The sequence below is a fragment of the Megascapheus bottae genome, chromosome 17, assembly GCF_031878675.1.
Source record: "Megascapheus bottae isolate mThoBot1 chromosome 17, mThoBot2.hap1, whole genome shotgun sequence".
Taxonomy (NCBI): Eukaryota; Metazoa; Chordata; class Mammalia; order Rodentia; family Geomyidae; genus Megascapheus; species Megascapheus bottae.
In genome coordinates, this window is record NC_143525.1 from 27,127,102 (window position 1) to 27,143,685 (window position 16,584).

A 16,584-nucleotide genomic window follows, 5' to 3' on the forward strand; every position below is an offset into this window, starting at 1 on the left:
CATAGAAAAAGCTGGAAGTGGTGCTGTGGTTCAAGCAGTAGAGTGCTAGCCTTGAGGAAAACTCAAGACAGTGCTCAGCCCCTGAGTTCAGTACCCAGGACTGGCCAAAAAAAACCTTCAGGAACTTGAGGGAAAAAAAAACAGAGAAAAGGAGGAAACGTAGAATGGGATAACAAGAACAAAAATGTTCAAAATCTATACCACTTTATTGTATAGTAGCCACAGTGATGTCAGCTCTTAAAGCCATCATATTTGGGTAAAACAAAGTCTCCTTGGGCTTCCTGCTCTCCTTTTTTCTAGCACAGAGGCTAGCCCCAAGGCTGCAGAGACATTCATCTGTCTATAAACTGGTCCAAGAACTTAAGGTAGGCCTGGCGCTGGGGTGCAGCCGCTGGAATGAAGTGGCCACCAGAGTGGGTGAGGGTGATGGCTTCAGGGAATCGGCTAGCCAGCTGCACACTTTCTTGAGAAGGAATGACACGATCACTGTCCCCAAAAACATGAAGTGAAGGCAGTGACAAGGGACTCTGCGGGCTGGGTTCCTTGAGCCCACGGGGACAGAAACCGGAAACAAGAATAATAAACCGCGGCAAGGGGAAGCGGGGGTCGCCTGCCTGGCCCAGGGCGCACACATGGGCTACCAATGCAGCCCCCTGGCTGAAGCCAAGAAGTCCGTCGAACGGCCCCAGCTCGCTCAGCGCGCGGGCCACCGTTGTCAGGGCTTCCTCCAGGCCCCTGCACGCTGCGGGCTCGTCCAGGGCCGAGAACACGTCTGCCTTCGGCTCGGAAAACCACCAGCCTCGAGGCTGCTCCTCCGGAGAGCAGGGCCCTACGGAAGGAGAGGACGGCATCAAGGCAAGAGGGAACGCGCAGAGGCGACAGAGGCAGGGCTGGGGAGGACGGAGGTGGGCGGCTGGGGGAGGCTCGGACTGGAGGCGGAGGGGGGACCCTGAGGACGCAGGGCCCCGGGCACCTTGGAGGGGTGCTGAGGGAAGAGAGCTCGCCTCACCGGGGTCCGGCCCGGGGCCCGCCGCGTCGAGGACGGGGTGTGGGCCGCCGAGGCACACGAGCTCGGCGCGGCCCCGCAGCGCCTTCCTCAGCGCTCCGGTCTTCTCGCGGAAGCCCCGCTCGCTCTGCCGGAAACCCGCCAGGCACAAAACTCGCAGGGGCCGCGACGGGGCCATGCGGAGGTAGCGCGCCACACCGGCACCGGAAGCCGCCCGTCCCCGAGCGGAAGTGGGTGCGCGAGGGGCGGGGCAGAGCTCCGGCCCCACCCCGGAGGCGGGCCGGAAGCGGGAGAACCGTCCCTCCACCGTAGGGAGGGGAGGGCGGAGCCGGAGCCGGGGATACCTGGGCTCGGAGGCGGTCAGGTCTCCAGCGGCGCCACCTTTTCCTCTCCGCAGCTGCAACTCTGGCATGCCGGAACCGGAGTCGGGTGTGTGGTCATCTCCTGCGCCCGAAGCTGCAGACTCAGGGTCTGGCTTTGGCGACCACCTCCACTCCCGTGCATTGCCCCTCGCGGCCGCAGGGCGGCGGCCAAGGCCTGGACCAGCGCCGAGCTCGTCCCCTCCAAGTCCCCACCTACCTTCCCCACAGCAGGCCGGCGGGGGCCCTGGGGGGCTCGATCCCGCCCGTGGTTCGCTGTCCACGGCCCCAAGGAGCTGCTGGCGTAGAAGTCCATAGGATAGGGTTGTTGCCAGGCAATGTCCCTCAGGACCACAGCCGCCTAGGGGAGGAAAACTGGACAATAACACGCCAACATTTTCTGTGCCTAGATTATTGAATTCAACCCTAACAACGGCCTGTGAACATACATTATTCTCATACTACAGGAAACAAACGTAAGGCACAGAGTGAAGAAACTGGAAGCAAAGAAGAGGCTCAGCTGAGGAGTTCAAGACCATGACTGAATGACTGATTCAAGACTGCCCACTACCCCACTATATCTCAGAGGTACAAAGCCCACTCCCCCACCAACTTTCAAAGCTCGGTGTTACCTCGTAAGGTGTAAGCAGTGGCTTGGGGAAGGCTGTACCCCAGTCAATGGAGAGTCGTGGGCATGCCACCTGTACCCACCTGAGAAGAGAACCAAGGTAAGACATGAGGTGTGGACAGCTCTTCCCCAGAACAGCCCAATCTTAAAGTAAAAACTGCCACCTGTTGCTGTTTACACCTATTGCTTGCTTTGTCTTGTTTCCTCTATGAATTTTCTGAAGCCATGCAGAACCCTATCTCCAGAACCACATATGTGACCTTACATTCATCTCACCAGAACTACTGTGATGTTGACCCCAAGATCGGACAAAGGGGACAAAGCAGGTGACCCACTATCAAGGTAGCCCCTACTTGGGGCAACTGCTCATCCAACCATGCTCATGACCATGTCTGTGACTCTTACAAACTGCAATCTTCATTCTGCCGGTGCTGAGCAGGACCCAACTTGAAACTTCTTAAGTCAGGCTAGATAGGTAAAGTGAGGAAACTCACACATCCACCTCAGGAAGTAGGCTGAGCTTGCTGGGGAAGATCTCAGACAGCAGTAGCCTCACAAAGGGAAGTTCTAAAGCTTGGAGTCGAGATTCTAGGTGCTGTTGGGAGAGGGAGACAGCCAAAAGCTTAATCCTTTGGTCTACCAATTGCTTTTTAGGCAGTCCACTTTCCTCCAGGGGCTATCCTAAACCTTCGGACCTCCAGGATCTTGGGATTGCCTTGGCGGCCCAAAGTGCCCAGGATAAGGCCCCAGGACTTAGCAGATCGAGCAGTGGCTATGGCTTCCTGGCGAGTGGCCTGCATGCGCTGGTGGTCATAATGCTCTCTGGACAGGACTTTGCTGTATGGGTCGTACCTGGAAAATAAGTTGCCAAGGTCAGTAACAGACATTTTCCAGGTTCCTGCTGTATACAGAGTTCCCTGACCCTGGTATCCCACAGGTAATTAGGGCATTAGACAAGAACAGGGATTGTCAATGGGGAGAACAGTCCCACAGTGAGAGCAGGCAACCAGAACTGTTTCAGGATCTCAGTGTGAATCCAGAAGCCCTGAATCTAATGTCCAGACGTAGGACCCAAGTGATGCAGATCCTTAATGCCAGGGGCTGTTTGGTGGCTAGGGAATGAGGACCTTTCAGCCTATTGAAGGCTTCAGAGGAGAAGATTCTGATCCCTCCACAGCTGGTCACCATCACATACCGGTAAGCAGGAACACTGGGGTTGGCAATCATGACAGACTCCAGATGGAAACGGCCATCTCCAAGATACCTGCAACGGTGGAAAAAGGCTGTAAGTGTGGTGTGGGGCAGCAGAAGAGGCCCAGAGGACTTGAGTTCAGCTGCCTTTTGCTTCCTTGATTTTCTCACACGAGCCTTGAACACTTGGGAAACCCTTCTATTTATATAATGTAGTTCTGAGTAAGAACTCTCGACCCAGGGCCGGGAGTTTGGCCTAGTGGTTAAAGTGCTTGCCTAGCATGCATGAAGACCCAGGTTCGATTCCTTGGTACCACATACATAGAAAAAAGCCGGAAGTGGTGCTGAGGCTCAAGTGGTAGAGCTCTAGCCTTGAGAAAGTCCAAGGACAGTGCTCAGGCCCTGAGCCCAAGCCCAGGACTGGCAAAAAAAAAGAACTCTCGACCTGACCTTCTGAGGGAAGAGTAAAAGCAGCAGCAAGGGGCCGGGAGTTTGGCCTAGTGGTTAAAGTGCTTGCCTAGCATGCATGAAGACCCGGGTTCGATTCCTCGGTACCACATACATAGAAAAAAGCTGGAAGTGGTGCTGAAACTCAAGGGGTAGAGCTCTAGCCTTGAGAAAGTCCAAGGACAGTGCTCAAGCCCTGAGCTCAAGCCCAGGACTGGCAAAAAAAAAAAAAAAAAAAAAAAAGCAGCAGCAAATGTCATGGGGGCCACCTAGGGCTCTAGAGAACCTAACTTGGCTCTTGGTTCTTCCAAACCAAACTCAATACAGATGTGGGTTCCAGGGTACAGTCACTATTACTTGCCTAAACAGCTCCTTTTTCAAAAACCTGTTCCATGGGCTGGGAATGTGGCTTAGTAGTAGAGTGCCATACAAACAGAAAAAGCCAGAAGTGGTGCTGTGGCTCAAGTGGTAAAGTGCCAGCCTAGAGCAAAAGAAGCTCAAGTCCCAGGACTGCATGCATATATGCATAAATAAATATTGTTCCAAACTCCAATCCTGGACTAAGTACCTATATGAATTCAGTTGTATTAAATAATCCTCCAAGACAGCCATAGTATTCCTATTTTAAAGATACAACTGAGATTCAGAGATGCTAAGACATTTGCTTAAAGCTACAGAACTGCGAAGCAGTTAAGCAATATATCATGTATACTATACATGCCTTAGACACTATCCCTAATAGTATCTTCCTAGGAGACCTCAAAGCCATGGCAGCTGCTTCTGTCCCTTTTGAAAATGAATGTCCAACACTCAGGGTGTCCCTCCTTCAAGCTCCCTATCAGTTCAAGATTATTCAGGCACAGGTGCACAGGAAATGCCCTTCTGGGAGCAGGTGTGAACTAGGGAAGATGTGTATATATGGCTCTGTCTTGTAGCAGGTGCAGCAAAACCTATGGGACATGACCAGCACCCAAAGGTCCCGGAGTGGAGCTGAGTCAAAAGAAGTCCCATCCTCCTTCCCTGCCATTAGCTGAGACTAGGCTCCCTCCCAATCCCAGCCAGCCAGGGGAGCTGCCGGCTCTGAGGCTGGCTGCATTCACACAACATTAAGCATTTCCATTACCTAAAATAATTAGGCGGCAGGAGACACACTGCTCCTGCTTGTTAGCTGTCCAGATGCTAAATTAATGGGGCTTCAGCCTGGGTGTGCCCATCTATCTTCTCCAATTATATTCCCACCATTTCTAGCCATCCTCATCCCCTCCTCCCCACCCTGACTCTTGTCCCCACCCTAGATACAGCCTTCCAGATGGACGGTGGTCAGAACACTGGAAAGAAAGTAAACCTGAAATCAAGTCCTTATTTCAAGGTCCCATGATCTTGAACTTACAGCTCAGGAGCTTTAGGCTCTTTTCTATCCTATATAATCAATAACATAACATTTCCTCTGTCTTTCCTTTTTTTGTTGTTTTCTTCTGTCGGTCATGGGGCTTGAACTCATTAGCTCAAGGCTAATGCTCTAGTACTTTGAGCCATAGCTCCACTTCGGGTTTTCTGGATTACAGGCATGAGCCATCAGTATGTGGCTGAAGTAGCCACCATTTTTAACTTACACAATGGCCTCCACCTCCTTGGGGAGTCGAGGGGACGTGCAGCCTAGAATCTCTCCAGGAGACAGGGGCTTACATTGTGGGACACTCACACGATACTCAGCTTTCAGCTCCTGGGCAGCTGCCTGTGGTTATAAGGAATGGAAGAAAGTGGTTGGGAAAGGAAACCAGAACCAGAGGAACAGGCAGGGGCATCAAATACAGAAACCCAGGAACATCCTGGAAAGTGGCCTCTGTCTGCCTCACAGACACACTTACCTGCAAGGTTGACACAAACTGAATGGTGCTGACCAGAGCAAGAGCGCTGGCTGCTGGAAAAGTAAGGCGGATGGAGTCCAAGAGGTGGGCTGTGTCTATCCGGATGTCCACAAAAACATACAGCACCCGGAAGTCTTGGACTGAGATATCCATAGGAACTGTGGGGACAGAAGGGTTCAGAAAACCATTTTGGGAGGCACTACAATGCAAAGGAATGGCCCAGGCCTCATCTTTGAGCAAAAGGACCAGTGGCTTAGGCTCAGGGACAGAAATGAGGTGGTAGGGAAGTAGAGAGTCCAAGGTGTGCTGAAACTCCTCAAGCACTCACTGGGTACCCAGCCTGCTCTTTCAAACACCTGCATCTGGGATAGTAGCACAGTTTCTAAAATGACTACATCCAAAGAAAAGATCTGCCTGCAAAGCAGGAAGGCCAATGCCAATATCAAGAGAACCCTGTGCCTGCACCTGACACAAGAAGGCCTTGCTTTGGAGATCAGTGTGCGGGCTGCCTTCCTGCCTGAGTCTCGGTGTCCAGGCCCACCATACCCAGACAGCTGTGACCGTAGTGCACCAAGAAGTCAGCCCCCAAGGCCCTTGCAGTAAAGTCATCCACACAGCAAGCCCCATAGGTCACATCGCCCATCACCAGCACTTCAGCCTCTGTGAACCTGAGGGGGAGACAGTGGGAGGGTGTTACCAGGAATGAGGTGGAAGATGGTCCCAACTGTGAAGATATGTCAGGATTCAACTCCTCTCTCTCCACCTCTTCCAATTCCTTGGGTTGGCAGCTGCCAACCAAGAGTAGGAGGGGCACAGCTGCCACTTCCCTCTGCTCTGCCAGCAGCTCCAGAAACAGTTGCTGTATGAGCATGTCTCTGCAATACCCTGACTCCTTTATCAGGTACAAGGGGGACCCCAGCTCTTGGCTAGTCAGGCCTAAGTACCAATAGATCCCTCCCCCCGACTCAGCCCACCCAGGCCTGACCATTCAGACACATGCAAAGGTCCCCACGCCTACATGTGCCCAGCCTCCCTCTTGCCTGGACCTCCATACCGGTAGTGAAGACCCTGGAGCCCAGGATGGGAGGGGACTCACATACAACTCCCCCACCACACATGGCACTGCCCACGTGCCTCATGTGCCAGGAAGAATGGGCTCTGGCCAGCACATTGTCATACAAGTTGCTGCCAGGCTTGAATCACTGGGTAGTAGGGAAGACTCTGGACCCTCTGGACCTGCCACAGGAGCAGAGCAGGAGGTCAAGCTCTTCCCTGGAAGAGACTCACTTGGGGACACAATCTGGCTCAGTAACGGTACCCAATTCTTCTCCTGAGATGTGGTGGGGGAAGCTGAGCTGCTGCCAGTCAGTCCCCTCCTCCACCCCTTCCCCAAATCATGCTGTGTGCAGAAGCAGATTATTCAGCTCCTTAGAATGCAGCCCAGGCTCTGAGTCAGCCAGAGCACTTAATTTTTTATAGATTAAAATGTATGCAAATTGGCCTGAGCCCCAGAGAGCATCCCCAAGGGGTAAGAGGGTGGGAGCAGGGAAGTGGGTCTGTGGCAGCAGGAAGGGGGAGTAGAGTGGGGGTAGGGCAGCAGCAGGGAGGTAGGAGGTTCTCAGCAGAGATGACCTCCCCTCTCTTCATTGCCCCCCCATGCTTGTTCCAGATGGCTGAGCATTTCCCCCCCCACCCCCATGGCTCATTGTACTGAAGAAACTTAGGAGAGGGGGCGGGGGAACTGAATATCTTCCCAGAAGCCCTTTCTCCAGTACCAGCCTGATTCAGCTCCCCTAAATGCCAAAGAAAGTGCCCCCACCCACTCCGCTAGACCCTCCTCAGCCCATTTCAAGGCCAGCTTTGTGAATTTATTCTTAGGTTCCTACCACTTGCTGTGGACCTAGACATTTAACTTTCTTCCTGCCCTAATTTTATTTTGATGATGATGATGATGATGTTTTTGCTAGTCCTAGGGCTTGAGCTCAGGGCCTGAGCACTGTCCTTGGGCTTTCTCAGGGCTAGCACTCTACCACTTGAGCCACAGCACCACTTTTGGCTTTTTTATGTATGTGGTACCGAGGAATCAAACCTGGGTCTTCGTGCATGCTAGGTAAGCACTCTACCACTAGGCCAAACTCCCAGCCCATCCTGCCCTAATTTTATAAGGATGGAGACATGGGCAAGCAGGCTTCTTTTAAGCAAGCTAGCAGGGTTTTTTTTGTTGTTGTTGTTTGTTTTTATTGAGTTGGTCCCCTTGGCACAGAGTCCTCTCTAGTACCCCAAACCTCACCTTTCCAAAATATCCACAATGGTGCAGGCAAACAGGAGAAGCCCTTCAGGCATTTGCAAGGCCACTGCAAGACAACATGGAGATAGGAGAAGCAGAGGACATTAGACAGAGGCAGACTTGGGGGCTACAAGAGACTAGTCCAGGCAATCTCTTCACTTTATCTATGAAATACTCAGGACTTACCCTTCTTGGCCTGGGCTTGTTGGATTCTCCAGATGGTCTTGGGAATCTCAAAGTTGTAGTTAGAAGGTAGGGCCTGGATGGCTGCTTGCAGTTGAGTGTTGTTCAGGATCTCAGGGGGGATCTGATTGGCCAGTCGACCCGGAGAAGCCCGACCTAGAACAAATACAAGGAGAGTCCACTTTCTGACCTTGGCTACAACCAGATCCAGTTAAGCTGTTAATTCCAAGTATAAGGCCCAGACTCCAGACACTAAGGAAGTTGTCTCAACTTCTTGCCCCCTACCTCCCACCCCTTGCCCTGTATTCATCTTGAAGACAGAAAAAGAATACACTGGGCCAGGAGTGTAGCCTAGTGGTAAAATACATGCTTGACATGCATGAAGCCCTGAGTTTGATTCCTAGTACCACACTCACAGGAAAGGCTGGAAGTGGTGCTGTGGCTCAAGTGGCAGAGCATTAGCCTTGAGCAAAATGTGTCCAAAGACAGTGTTTGGGCCCCGAGTTCAAGCCCCAGGACTGGCAAAAAAAAAAAGAATACACTAAATAAGGAAGAAATCTGCATGAAGTAATTTTTATGAGGGGAGATTACTGGGACTCAAAGACTTGTCATACTCCATAAATGGCTCATCTCTTACCACAAAGGAAATGCAACCAGGGCACTGAAGGGTAAAGCAGAGCATGTTGTATAGAGCACATACAAGTCCTACTGAGTAGGTCCACATTGCCTAACTCTTGCACTCTTTCTACTTCCATTTAAAAGGGATATAAGCACCATATATTTGATTTAACAAGTTGCCAGTCCCATAGTTTATTTTTATCCCTGCCTCAGGAAGGACAGAAAGAATACTCAGTAAAGATTATGGACATAAAATATAGGTAAGGACAGAAAAACAATCCTGCCTTTAGGGACTAGCACCTCTTGAATAAAGGAGATATAACTCTGGGTGGGGAGTTTGGCCTAGTGGTAGAGTGCTTGCCTAGCATGCACAAAGACCTGGGTTCGATTCCTCAGTACCAGAAACATAGAAAAAAAGCCGAAAGTGGTGCTGAGTGGTAGAGCTCTAGCCTTGAGAAAGTCCAAGGACAGCGCTCAGACCCTGAGCTCAAGCCCAAAAAAAAAGAGCTAACTCTTGTTTGTTTTGAGACAGGTTCTCACCATAAAGTCCAGCCTGGTTTCAAACTCACAATCCTCCTACTTAAATCTCCTAAATGCTTGGATTACAGACCTGTGCCACCATGCCTGGTTCTACTGTAGTTCTTCAGTAAGGCTGTGGTCCTGAAACTGGACACATCCATCCTGTGCTTCACAACATAGGTTAGCTCGAGCCCTGTGTAACCCTTTAGGAGCCAATTCAGGACTAAGATAAAGAAGTTCGTTTATTGAATTGATGATTATTGAGTTCTACTGTAGATCAGAAGGTCCCTGGGATAGGAGTCCTCCTCCTAGATCCATGCCTTTACCCCCGTACATACAGGGGACAAAAGGGTACACTGGTTGAACTAACCTGGAAGGTAGGGCTCTGAGACCAGAATTGGATTTTGTTGTTGTTGAAATTACTGTTAGGAGTGTGTGTGTGTGTGTGTTGACCCTGGGACTTAAACTCATGGCCTGAGCTGTGTGTGTGTGTGTGTGTGTGTGTGTGTGTGTGGACCCTGGGACTTAAACTCATGGCCTGAGCTGTGTGTGTGTATGTGTGGACCCTGGGACTTAAACTCATGGCCTGAGCTGTGTGTGTGTGTGTGTGTATACCCTGGGACTTAAACTCATGGCCTGAGCTGTGTGTGTGTGTGTGTGTGTGTGTGTGTACCCTGGGACTTAAACTCATGGCCTGAGCTCTGTGTGTGTGTGTGTGTGTGTGTGTGTGTGGTGTGTGTGTGTGTACCCTGGGACTTAAACTCATGGCCTGAGCTCTGTGTGTGTGTGTGTGTGGTGTGTGTGTGTACCCTGGGACTTAAACTCATGGCCTGAGCTCTGTGTGTGTGTGTGTGTGTGGTGTGTGTGTGTGTACCCTGGGACTTAAAACTCATGGCCTGAGCTCTGTGTGTGTGTGTGTGTGTACCCTGGGACTTAAACTCATGGCCTGAGCTCTGTGTGTGTGTGTGTGTGTGTGTGTGTGTGTGTGTACCCTGGGACTTAAACTCATGGCCTGAGCTCTGTGTGTGTGTTTGTGTGTGTGTGTGTGTGTGTATGTGGACCCTGGGACTTAAACTCATGGCCTGAGCTCTGTGTGTGTGTGTGTGTGTGTGTGTGTGTGTGTATGTGGACCCTGGGACTTAAACTCATGGCCTGAGCTCTGTGTGTGTGTGTGTGTGTGACTTAAATTCATGGCCTGAGCTGTGTGTGTGTGTGTTGACCCTGAGTGTGTGTGTGTGTGTGTGTGTGTACCCTGGGACTTAAACTCATGGCCTGAGCTCTGTGTGTGTGTGTGTGTGTGTATGTGGACCCTGGGACTTAAACTCATGGCCTGAGCTCTGTGTGTGTGTGTGTGTGTGTGTGTGTGTGTGTGTATGTGGACCCTGGGACTTAAACTCATGGCCTGAGCTCTGTGTGTGTGTGTGTGTGACTTAAATTCATGGCCTGAGCTGTGTGTGTGTGTGTTGACCCTGAGTGTGTGTGTGTGTGTGTGTGTGTGTGTGTGTGTGTGTGTACCCTGGGACTTAAACTCATGGCCTGAGCACCTTGGGACTTAAACTCATGGCCTGAGCTCTGTGTGTGTGTATGTGGACCCTGGGACTTAAACTCATGGCCTGAGCTCTGTGTGTGTGTGTGTGTGTGTGTGTGTGTGTGTGTGTTTGTGTGTACCCTGGGACTTAAACTCATGGCCTGAGCTGTGTGTGTGTGTGTTGACCCTGAGTGTGTGTGTGTGTGTGTGTGGACCCTGGGACTTAAACTCATGGCCTGAGCTGTGTGTGTGTGTGTGTGTGTTGACCCTGAGTGTGTGTGTGTGGACCCTGGGACTTAAACTCATGGCCTGAGCTGCTCTCGCTCAAGGCTCGCACTCGCTCGAGCCACAGCACCACTCGCGGTGTGCTTCCCGTAGTTGGTTGGAGATAGTCTCCAGGCCTTTCCTGCCCGTGTGGGCTTTGAACCACCATCCTCCGACCTCAGCCTCGGAACGCCCAGGATTGGGGCCTAAGCCACCCGCGCCCGGCCACTCTAGGACGTGGTTTCTTTCCAACGCCTTCTCCGGGCTCCTCGCGGAACTTGTGACAGGCCCGGCCTCAGGGTGTGTGCTAGGCCGTCCTCGGCGGTCTACCTCAGTTCCCGGTCCCCGCTCCGTCCCCCTGGCACCGCGCGCAGGCCTGTGGTTCGGTGGGCACTAGGCATGAAGGCAGCCGTGCGGCTCACGACCCCGAGCTGTGAGGTCTGGAGGCCTGACCGCGGCAGCACCCACCTCTGCCGCCGCGCCGGCCGCCTGGCTCCGCGCCCACGGACACCACCGGGGCCGCCATCGCTCGCCAGTCCACGTGGGTGGGAGGGGCGCAAAGACAGCACTGGGAGAACCCCGAGAGCGCAGACCTCGCGATCGATCGCCGAGCAGCCGGCGAGAGAGGCGGAGATTCTGGCTGGGCGGAGCCCGGAGAGGAGGAGGCGAGGGCGGGGCTATCTCAGACTCCACCTCCGTCTGGAAAGCCGGGACGGTTAGAACTCCGGCTAAGGGCAATTTGACCAAGGCAGTGGCACTCCTGTGCCGGCTACTTTGTCCTACATTTCCTTCTTAGGCCTGACACTCTCAGACTCGTGCTTCTGTATAAGCCTGTGCCAAGTCTTGCCAAGGGGAAACACCCAGCAACCTCTGCTGTTGTTCCACACCCTCGCTCCTACCTGGCAGCCAGTAGCCTGTTAACACGTGGATGCTGAGTGGCCGCATCCCCTACTTCGGAAGACCCCACTGCCCTCAATAAGACAGAATTCAGCGCTCTCCTGCCACTACACCCCAGCTCAGCTCCAATTTGGGAGTCTTGGTGTGGATTTCTGGAGCCCATGCTGCCTTTACCACCTTTAGAGCCCACCTTGTGGAAGGCTCAAACAAGAAACTGCTGCATTGGGAAAGATCTGAACCCGGCTAGGTGGGAATGGGGAGGTGATTTCCCAAGAGAATGAGGCAGCCATTACACTCCTTTCCCTTAACCTTCTAGATCTTAGCCACCATGCCTTGCGCTGTGCCTTGCCTAGACCACCCCTCAGGGCTAGAAACCTGCTCTGATCAGTGGTCAGAGCTTTTGGGACTACACAGAGAAGGCAGGGCAATCAGCCTTAACCTTTAGAAGAGCAAAATGCCTGCATGACTGACCCTCAAGAAAGTCTGTCTTGGCTGGGAGTGGTAGAGTGCTTGCCTAGCATGCACAAAGGCCTGGGTTCGATTCCATACCACCACATTCATAGAAAAACCAGAAGTGGTGCTGTAGCTCAAGTGGTAGAGCGTTAGCCTTGAGGAAAGCCAGTGCTCAGGCCCAGTCCCAGGAATAGCAAAAAAAAAAAAAAAAAAAAAAAGTCTATCTCAAGGAGCAGTGTGGTCTCCGGGGCTGTTTAGCTCAACCAGCCCACATCCTCCTTTCTTGCCAAACTGTTGTGAGCACTGCTGGCTCTTTAAGGTAGCTCTGAGGCCTCAGGCTCCCCCTGAGGCCCTCCCTGCTTGGAAACCCCTAATTACAGCACTGGGAGGAATGAAAACAAGCAGCCAGAGACAGGGCTTAGCTGGGAGGCTGTCCTGATGGAGGCATGGCTAAGCATGATGGAAGCTAGCAGCCAGAGAGGGCAGAAGGAGGGGATCAGTTCTCTACCCTCAGACCCTGGCAAATTCTAGTCACAGAATATGGGCAGCGTAGGCCCCAGGAAACACCCTTTTAATTTCAATAAGTCTATCCTGGCTAAGTGTGGTGATGGCACACATCTATATGGCAGGATTATATAGCAAGATCCTGTCTCAAAAAAAGAAAAAGCCAAGCCAGTGCAGTGGCTCACGCCTGTAATCCTAGCTACTCAGGAAGCCCGGCACTAGAAAATGAGTAACACTCATCTCCAATTAACCACTAGAAAACCAGAAGTGGGGCTGAGGCTCAAGGGATAGGGTGGTAGCCTTGAGCTGAAGAACTCAGGGACAGTGCCCAGGCCCAGAGTTCAAGCCCCATGACCTACAAAAAAAAAAAAAAAAAAAAAAAAAAAAGCCAGGTGCCAGTGGCTCCTATCTGTAATCCTAGTTATTCAGAACCATGGTTTGAAGACAGTCCAGGCAGGAAGGACTGTGACACCCTTATCTCCAATTAATGACAAAACCTGGATGCAGAACTGTATGTGGCTCAAGTGGTAGAACACCAGCCATTAGCAGGAAAAAAAAGGCAGTGAAAGTTTGAGGCCATCATCTAAACCACAGCACCAATACACACACACACACACACACACACACACACACACACACACACACACAGGAAAATAGCCCCGAACCTGAATTTCCCCATTTCTCCTAGCTTCTCTGGACTCAGTAAGGTACAGGGTCTGAATTTCAGAGCACAACCCTGCCTCCTCAGCACACTAAGGCCAACCCCATGGAAAATTTCAGTTGTTTTTGTGGTAGGTTGTGGGGCTTTGAACTCAAGACCTAGGCATTGTTCCTGAGCTTTTTGCTATTCTTGTTCAAGGCTAGTGCTCTAGCACTTTGAACTACTCTTCTACTTCTGATTTTCTGGTGGTTAATTAGGGATAAGAGCCTTACAGACTTTCTTACCCAAGGTAGCTTTGAACCATGATCCTCTGCTATCAGCCTTCAGAATAGCTAGTATTACAGGCATGAGCCACCAGTGCCTGGCGTCTCTGTGTTTTTTTGCCAGTCATGGGGCTTGAACTCAGGGCCTGGGCACTGTCCTTGGACACATTTTACTCAAGGCTAATGCTCTGCCACTTGAACCACAGTGCCACTTCTGGCTTTTTCTGTGTATGTGGTACTGAGGAATTGAACCCAGGGCTTCATGTATGCAAAGCAAGCACTCTACCACTAGGCCATGCTCCCAGCCCCCCTTCTCTGAGCTTTTCTTGCTCAAGACTAATGAGCTAACCACTTGAGCCACAGTTCCACTTCCAGCTTTGTGTGTGTGTGTGTGTGTGTGTGTGTGTGTGTGTGTGGTTAACTGGAAGAATCACATGGACTTTCCTGGCTGGGTTGGCTCCAAACTGCAGTTGGCAGAGCTCAGCCTCCTGAGTAGCTAGGATTATAGGCATGAGCTAAGGTGCCTGGTTTTAGAATTCCAAGTCAGAAAGATTGTTGTAAACAGAGCAGTGGTGTCTTCCTAGCAGATGCTTCATCCCTTAGCGTCTATTGTCAGAAGAGATGATTCACTTATGGCCTTTGTCCTGAATGAACCACCTTGGCCTCCTACTAGGAAACCAAGTGATGCCTGGAAGAACAGGTATTATAGTGCACCCCACAACAATGCAACGCCGGACAGTAGGAGCTGAGGATACCTCCATCTGTCCGTGGGGTCTCCACTCCTGAGTTATTCAGAAGTCTGAGTAATTACTGTTTGACAAGAAGGCGGGTTCAGTATACCACCCCCCCATGCTACACCACAACACCCGCCTACAGCCACCTCCACCTCTTGGCTGGACTTCAAGTCAGCATCCAGCCTTTCCAAAGCTTGAAATAACCATTTGGCGCACTCACTCTACCCAACTTAGCCTGAGATGCTGGAGTTTGTGGGGCAGAGGGTCACAAGGAGGCAGTTTGAGAGGGTGCTAAAAGAGGACTGTATACTCTGATTCAAGTTCATCCTTTAACACTGGTTTGTTTCTGACATTGAGAAAATAAGCCGTTTAACCATTCTAGGCCTTAGCTACAGAGATCCTCGGTAGCTCTCAGTGCCCTAGAGTAAATTTATCTCTGGTATCTGTCCAACCAGGCTCAGGCACAGGTGTGGTGTCAATGCAGGTTTGTGTCTGGTGGCCTGTTGTCCCTCCAAGAGGGACCTAGCTTAATTTTCTAAACAAGCTTACTTCTCTCCTCTTGATATTTGCATATTTGCTCCTCTCTGGAATATCCTGTCCACCAAGAACGCAGTCCTTAGGGCACATCTTCTGTATTTCCTAATTATCCTACACCCCCTTAGACAGTTAGCAGAACCTTCCTACACCTGTAATGGTTGGTCCCGTTCTAAAATGGCATATGGCTCTTTTCTCATCACTATACCATCTTCTGGAAATCTCATGTCAGTTCCCCAGCAATGCTCTGCTTGGTATGCATGCATGTATGTATGTATGGGGCTTGAACACATGGCCTGAGCATTGCCCATGAGCATTTGTGCTCAAAGGTAGAGCTCTGCCACTTTGACCCACAGACTACTTCTGGCTTTGTTAGTTTTTTGGAGATAAGTGTCTTGTAAACTTTCTTGCCCAGGCTGGCTTCGAACCTCCATTCTCAGATCTCAGCCTCCTGAGTAGCCGGGATTACTCCATTAGAGTATAAACTCCACGAAGACAGAGACCAAGGTCTCTTTCTCACTGGCTAAATTCCCACAAACAGTAGTGCCTCACACATGATAAGCCTTCAATAAAATGTGTGTCGAACCAATGAGTTGATCCACTCTTTTCCTAGCTCAAAAATTCTCCTACACCAGGCCGGTAGGGGGTGCTAGCCTCCACCCAGGATCTCGCATGGCTCGAGTCTTCTCTCACATCTTACCCAGTGGGGCCCCTTCGGCCCCGCTTGCTGAGAGATGTCTCTCCATTTTCTGAGCATCCCCGGGGCGGGCGGGGTCTGTGAGGACAGAGGGCGACGAGAGCCTCCCCCCCTCCCCGGTAGAGATCGCCCACCGATCCTCGTACGGGGTCCTTCCTACGGGATTTGCAACTGGACTTCCCCAAATGCTTGCTCCTCTGCGCACCCCCACCACCCCCACCACCCGTCAAGAACAATGTCCTGGGACGCGGGATGGGGGACGGCTGGCTCGCCCGCGCTGTTCGGGAAAGAGCCGTCGAGCCTCGGAAGAGGAAGGGGCGCTGGCCGGGAAGGAGAAGAGCGGGGGGGGGGGGGGTGAGGACTCGGGATCCCGACCCTGGGTAGCGGACTCCGGGGCGCACGCTTCCAGCCGCCTTTCCCGATGACCTCCAGCTACGAAGGGCGCGAGCGAGCGGGCGGGGGCTGGGCTGCGGGCTCCGAGAAGACTGCGGGGCCCGGGAGGACTTTGGGGGTGGCCCGACGAGCCGCCTAGGGTCTGGGACAGGTGCTTGGACGGGCGCGGACCGAGGGTGGTCCCCGGGGGCGGGCGCGGCGAACACACCTTGGGAGGCGGCGCCGCGCGGCTGAGCGCCGCTGCCCTGGGAATAGGACGGCGCTCGGCACCGCGAGCTGAGAGCACTTTCATAAATTTTGTATGGGAGGCGCTCCGTGAGCGGGGGCGGGGAGCGGAGCAGGAGGGAGGGAGCTAGCGAGCGAGCGGGGCGGGGGGGGAGGGAGGAGAAGAGGTGGGGGAAGCCGGGGGGGAGGAAGGGAGGCGCCCCGCTCCGCCGATCGCTCGGTCCTGCAAACGCGCGCCGGGCGCTTTCCCCGGAGCTCGGCTGTGCGTTCGAGCGCCCTTTTGCAGCAGCCGCGGCGGCGGCTGCCCGAGGGGGCGGCGAGGAGG

General features: G+C 52.6%; 2 protein-coding genes across 3 annotated transcripts; both read right to left on the bottom strand.

Annotated features, from left to right (window-relative positions):
- Positions 1–187: 187 nt before the first annotated feature.
- On the bottom strand, positions 188–1,303 carry Ovca2 (OVCA2 serine hydrolase domain containing). Its single transcript, XM_090350419.1, has 2 exons — positions 1,010–1,303; positions 188–829 (listed from the first exon to the last, which is right to left on the bottom strand). The coding sequence occupies exons 1-2, from the start codon at positions 1,182–1,184 to the stop codon at positions 333–335; spliced, it is 672 nt and encodes a 223-aa protein (XP_090206545.1). The 5' UTR covers positions 1,185–1,303; the 3' UTR covers positions 188–332.
- Dph1 (diphthamide biosynthesis 1) lies at positions 745–11,433 on the bottom strand. Of its 2 annotated transcripts, none has more exons than XM_090350418.1 (13): positions 11,367–11,433; positions 7,973–8,125; positions 7,790–7,853; positions 6,046–6,167; positions 5,500–5,657; positions 5,245–5,366; positions 3,189–3,257; positions 2,689–2,845; positions 2,488–2,588; positions 1,998–2,076; positions 1,586–1,726; positions 1,351–1,411; positions 745–829 (listed from the first exon to the last, which is right to left on the bottom strand). In XM_090350418.1, exons 1-12 carry the CDS (start codon positions 11,422–11,424, stop codon positions 1,367–1,369), a joined length of 1,269 nt encoding a protein of 422 aa, XP_090206544.1. In that variant the 5' UTR covers positions 11,425–11,433; the 3' UTR covers positions 745–829; positions 1,351–1,366. The 2 variants fall into 2 exon arrangements, with proteins under 2 accessions (XP_090206544.1, XP_090206543.1); XM_090350417.1 differs by having other exon boundaries at positions 1,351–1,450.
- Positions 11,434–16,584: the final 5,151 nt, after the last annotated feature.